The sequence below is a fragment of the Microtus ochrogaster genome, linkage group LG8, assembly GCF_000317375.1.
Source record: "Microtus ochrogaster isolate Prairie Vole_2 linkage group LG8, MicOch1.0, whole genome shotgun sequence".
Classification (NCBI taxonomy): domain Eukaryota; kingdom Metazoa; phylum Chordata; class Mammalia; order Rodentia; family Cricetidae; genus Microtus; species Microtus ochrogaster.
The window spans coordinates 20,936,131-20,942,542 of NC_022033.1; the positions used below are offsets into that span (position 1 = coordinate 20,936,131).

Here is a 6,412-nt window from a genome sequence, read left to right on the forward strand (position 1 = left end):
AAGGAAGGAAGGAAGGACAGAAAATGGGTGGATGCACCATGCTGCCTGCTTGTTTGCTTTTCACCAACCCTCTTCACTCTTACATAGCCCAGGACTCACAGCTTGAGGCCTGATACTGCCCCACAGGGTTAATTAACAGTCCAGAGGATCCCTCCCAGACACACCTGAAAGCCTTGCTGATCGAAGCAATCCCTCTGTGGAGATTCCCTCTCAGATGTTCTAGGCTGGGCCAAGTTGACAGGTAAAACCAGCCAGCATGACCCTGACCCTGGAGATCCTGGTTTAGTGGAGGAGCTAGAATACCTAAACTAGAAATGATCACTGGTAATAACGGCAATGAACAACTGACACAATTATCAGGGCTATCACTTAACACAACAACCCGTGACATAAGTAGTAGTGTTGTACCATTTTATAAGTGAGGAAACTGAGGCACAGGGAGGCTCACTAACATGAGTCAGCGCAAACATGTAGTAAGAGGCCAAGGGACAGTCGGAGCCTGGTTCCTGAGAAGAAATTAGCTCTTCCACCATCCTGCTGCTGTCCCGGCAGTCCTCCTGTCCAGCCTCCTGTTATTTGGACGTGCCATTCACATCTCTGGTGACTGGCCTTGTGAGCTGCTATGTTCTCAGATGGATGAAGTACTTTCCTTCTCACTGCAGGTGCTGCTCCAAGAGGAGCCTCTGGACTGTCTATCCAGCATGGTGCGCCAGGAGCTCTTTGTCACCATCACTGACTTCAGGTGATGCCCACATGCCCCTCAGACATGCATCCTGGTTTCTCAGTCAGAGCTTATTAAAGTGTTCCATTTTTAGGGCTGGCAAGATGACTCAGAGAGCACAGGTACTTGCCACCAAGGGTCATGACCTGATGTTGCTCCTTGGAACCCACATAGTAGCAGGAGAGAGCTGGCTCCCACAGGTTGTTCTCTGACTTCCACACAGGAGCTGTAGCAATTGCTTATCCCTGACTGCTCCAGCACTAAATAAATACCTGAAAAATTTTAAAGCCCCATATATCTAACTTCTGAAAACTATTTATATGGGTATCTTAGGGATTTTATTGCTGTGAAGAGACACCATGATCACTGCAACTCTTCTTCAGGAAAACATTCAACTGTGATGGCTCACTTACATTTCAGAGGTCCAGTCCGTTATTGTCATGGCAGAGAGCAAGGCAGCAGGCAGACATGGTGCCGGAGAAGGAGCTGAGAGTTCTTACATGTTGACTCACAGGCAACAGGAAGGGAGCTGAGACGCTGGGTATCTTGAACATAGGAGACCTCAAAGCCCACCCCCACAGTGACACAATTCCTCCAACAAGGCTGCACCTCCTAAAAGTGCCACTCCCTATGAGCTTATGGGGGCCAATTATATTCAAATTATCACAATACAGGAAATCTAACTCCATATTCTTTTGTGAAAACTTTAATATCATGTGTGGTGGATAATCCTGATTGTTATGGTGGTTTGAAAGAAAATGGCCCCCAAAGGGAGTGGCAGTATTAGGAGGTATAGCCTTGTTGGAGGAATTGTGCCACTGTGAGGGTGGGCTCTGAGGCCTCTTTTATTCAAGCTTCCCGCAGTGTGCCTTTCAGCTGACTTCCTGTTGCCCACAAGGTGTAGCCCTCTCAGCTCCCATCTGCTGTATGTCACCCTGCTCCTGTCATGATGATAATGACTGAACCACTGAAGCTGCGGAGGAGCCACCCCAATTAAATATTTTCTTTATAAGAGTTGCCCTGGTGTCTCTTCACAGCAATAAAAATCTTAACTTGACAAGCAGTTGTCAGCTTGACACACGTGGGAAGAAGGAACCCTGTAACCCTATCTATGAGGTGTTTTCTTAATTGATAATTGATATAGGCAGGCCCAGCTCATTGTGAGAGGTGCCATTTTTGGGTAGGTGAGAGAAGTAGCAGACTGTGCTGGTTGCAAGCCAGTACACAGCATTTCTCCCTGATCTCTGCCTCAGTTTTTGACTCCAGGTTCCTGCTTGGATCCCTGTCTTAGCTTCCCTAGATGATGGGCTGTAACCTGTGAGATGAAACAATTCTTTCTTCCCCAAGTTGCTTTTGGTCAGTGTTTTATCATAATTGAAAACAAACTAGAACGTCATGGATGCTGCCACTCACATCTCAGAGACCTTGGGAGTTTAGTTCTGTCCAAAGTATCTTCAATGGAAAGTGATTCTTATATATGCTTTATGTAAGGTCTGAGGACCTGATATTTGCATCTCTTGGAGACTTGTACCTTGGCAGCTACACTAGTTAACATTTCTGAGACAGCCTGTAGTTAAAGGCTTAACTCTCTCATTTTACATTCAGCAGAGCACACTTGGGGAAATTGTGAGTTGCTGCCTTAGAGTGCTGTAGGGTTCCCTTTATGGCTAAGCTGGAGAAGAGCCTGGAAGGATTGTGCACCAGGGACTGGGGTAGGGCTGATAGATACACTCTTCCTCCAAGCTTTTGTGAGATCCATCAGAATGTTACACCAGCCAGTTTGCCTTTCCTCTTGATTACTTTTAGAGCCGAGGTATATCAGTTTAACATCAGATTCTTTCCAAACTGTCTCCCTAGTTACCAAGATATGTACCTGTTGTTTGGATCTGAAGACCGAGAAGACTTGCTTGGTCTTACCATCAAAAGTATATTCTCTCTGCCTGCCATAGGCACCCTTACCCAGCTGCCGCACACGGTGTCAAGCCAGACCAGCCACCCAGAGGTAACTCACTTTTTGCCTTAAGATGCCCTCTCTTCCCCAGGTCAGCTGCTCGTTACCTTTTGAGAGCAATTGCTGGTTTGAAAACAATTAAAAATCAGTGCTGCCGAGACTGGTGAACATAATCAGATAGCTAGCCTCCTGTCCCTTTTGTCTGCATATGTGCCCCTTCGTTTCCCTTTGCTCCTCCTTTCTTTCTCTTGGATTTAAAATAAAGCAGAAGGACCTGAGCCAGAGTGGGCCTGAAGAAGCGAGCTCCATGGGAGCGGGAGCAGGAGCGGATCCCCTTCAGGGACATTGGCAGACTGGAACTGAGCCAGCCACCTGGGCCAGAGCAGACCTGAGACAGGGAACTCCACAAGAACAGGTACAGGGGAGCAACCGCTGAGCGAGTGAGCCAGAGCCAGAGACACCTGGAGGGTAGGGACGTGAATCTGGGACCTTCAAGGGAGTAGACCTAAGCCAGGACCCCTGTGGGTCTGGGCCTGAGCCTAGGATTTCTGAGGAACTAGGCCTGAGCCAGGTCCCCTGGGGGTCTGGGCATGAATCTGGGACCACTGAGGGAGTAGGCAGGAACCAGATATCTCTGATGGTCCAGATGTGAGTCTGGGACCTCAGAGGGAGTAGGCTTGCTTGAGCCAGGACCTCTGTGGGTCTTGGCGTTTGTCTGGTACATCAAAGGCAATAGGCAGAAATCAGAAACCTCTCTGGGTCTGAGCCTGAATCTGGGACCTCGGAGGGAGTAAGCCAGAGCCAGATCCTCTGTGGGCCTGGGCACACCCAAGCCTGGGAACTCTGAGGGAGTAGACCGGAGCCTTTGCAGGACCAACTCCAAGCCAGGGACCTCTGCAGGAGCAGATCCAGACTAGGATTTACAGAAACAGGGCAAAACTGACAACCTAGGCTAGAACAGGCCTGAGACAGCAAACTCCAAGGGAGTGGAGTAAATCCTGGGAGCACTAAGCAACCTCCAGAAACATGGAGTGACCAAAGGGGTAACTAGAACTGTGGCACAGACTGTACCACTAGGAACAACAATCTGAGCCTTGGATTCACTGACACTTAGAAGATTAATCAACAGAATCACCAACAGCCCCAAATATACCTATTAGAGGAAAAGATGAGTAGAAAGGGTAAGAACACACACAATACCACAAAGAGCAACACAACACCAGTAAAACCTAAAGAAGCTACAATAGCAAGACTTGAACAACCAAGCTGGGCGGTAGTGGCGCACACCTTTAATCCCAGCACTCGGGAGGCAGAGGCAGGCGGATCTCTGTGAGTTCGAGACCAGCCTGGTCTACAAGGGCTAGTTCCGGGACAGGCACCAAAGCTACAGAGAAACCCTGTCTCGAAAAACTAAAAAAAAAAAAAAAGATTTGAACAACCAAATATAGATGAAGCAGAAGAAAATGACCTGAAAAATAACTTCAGGAGAATGTTTGAAACTCTTAAAGAGGAAATGAGAAATTCCCTCAAAGAAATGGAGGAAAAGACAAACAAAAAATTGGAAGACAACAGCAAATCCCTTAAAGAAAACCAAGAAAAAGAAGTCAAACATATGAAAGAAACTATTCAAGTCTTGAAAACTAAAATAGAGACAATAAAGAAAACACAAGCCGAGGGAATTATAAAAACAAAAATCATGAGAAAATGATCAGGAATCACAAATGCAAGCATGAACAGCAGAATACAAGAGATGGAAGAGAGAATCTCAAGCGCTGAAGATACAATAGAGGAAATAGACTCGTCAGTCAAATAAAACATTAAATCTAACAAAAGCTTAATACAAAATGTGGGTCACCATGAAAAGGCCAAACCTAAGAATAATAGGTATAGAAGAAGGAGAAGTTCAACTCAAAAACACAGAAAATATATTTAACAAAATCATAGGAAGAAAAGTTTCCCAATCTAAAAAAAGATATGCCTTTGAAGATAAAAGAAGCATACAAAACACCAAATAGACTGAATCAAAAAAAAAAAATCCCCTCGCCACATAATAATCAAAACACTAAACATACAGAGTAAAGTAAGAATATTAAGAGCTGCAAAGGAAATAGGCCAATCAACATATAAAGGCAGACCTATCAGAATTACACCTGACTTTTCATTGGAGACAATGAAAGTCAGAAGGTCGTGGTCAAGTGTTATGCAGATATTAAGAGAACATGGATGCCAGCCCAGACTTCTATATCCAGCAAAACTTTCAATCACCATAGAAGGACAAAAGATATTCCATGACAAAACCAGATTTAACCAATATCTAGCCACAAACCCAGCCCTACACAAAATACTAGAAGGAAAACTTCAACAAAGGGAAGTTGGCTACATCAACAAAAACAGACAATAAAAAAAAACAACAAAAAACAAACAAACAAAAAAAAAAAAACACAGACAATTGATGATCTCATAGCAGCAAATCCCAAAGAAGGAAAAAATGCACAAATTACCATCACCAACAATAAAAACTAAATTAACAGGAGATAGCAACCACTGGTCATTAATATCCCTTAATGTAAATGAACTCAACTTACCCATAAAAAGGCACAGGCTAACAGATTGGATACGAAAACAGAATCCATCCTTCTTCTGCACACAAGAAATGCATCTCAACCTCAAAGACATAGTCTCAGAGTAAAGGGTTGGGAAAAAAAATATACCAATCAAATGGACCTAAGAAACAAGAGGCTGTAGCTATCCTAATATCTAACAAAACAGACTTCAAGCTAAAATCAGTCAAAAGAGACAAAGAAGGTCATTTCATGTTAGTCACAGGAAAAATCCATCAAGAGGAAATCTCAATACTGAACATCTATGCCCAAAATACAAGGGCACCCTCATATGTAAAAGAAACACTTCTAAAGCTTAAATCATACATTAAACACCACACATTAATAGTGGGAGACTTCAACACTCTACTCTCACCACTGGATAGGTCAGTTAGACAAAAAATGAACAGAGAAATAAGGGAACTAACAGATGTTATGACTCAAATGGACTTAACAGACATTATAGAATATTCCCATCCAAACAAAAAAGGATATACCTTCTCAGTACCTCATGGAACCTTCTCAAAAATTGACCACATACTTGGTAACAAAACAAACCTCAACAAATACAAAAAAAATTGGAATTACCCCATGTTCTTATCAGATCACCATGGTTTAAAACTAGAAGTCAAAAGCAATACTAATTTCAGAAAGTCCACAAACATGGTAATTAAACAATGCTCACTTGAATCATCCATGGATCAAGGAAGAAATAAAGAGAAAAATTAGAAACTTCCTAAAGATCAATGAAAATAGCCACACAACATACCCAAATTTATGAGACACAATGCCTTCAGTGTTAAGAGGAAAGTTCATAGCACTAAATGCCTACATAAAGAAGCTGGAAAAATCCCACACTAGTGAATTAACAGAACATTTGAGAACTTTAGAAAAAGGAAGCAAAATCACCAAAGAGAACTAGATGGAGGGAAATAATCAAATTGAGAGCTGAAATCAACAAATTAGAAACAAAGAAAACAATACAAAGAATCAGTGAGACAAAGAGTTAGTTCTTCAAGAAAATCAACAAAATAGACAAACCTTTATCCAAACTAGCCAAAAGGCAGAGGGAGAATATCCAAATTAACAAAATCAGAAACAAAAGGGGGGATATAAAAACAGACATGGAGGAAATCCAGA

General features: G+C 43.1%; 1 protein-coding gene across 2 annotated transcripts in view; it reads left to right on the forward strand.

The window, feature by feature from the left end:
- Positions 1-6,412, forward strand: part of Mroh8 (maestro heat like repeat family member 8) — a 79,063-nt gene that overhangs the window by 29,663 nt on the left and 42,988 nt on the right. For both annotated transcript variants that reach the window (XM_005363024.2, XM_026787108.1), the window contains 2 exons: positions 663-742; positions 2,579-2,723. In XM_005363024.2, coding sequence (XP_005363081.1) covers positions 663-742; positions 2,579-2,723 — 225 coding nt within the window. The remainder of the gene's footprint in view (positions 1-662; positions 743-2,578; positions 2,724-6,412) is intronic.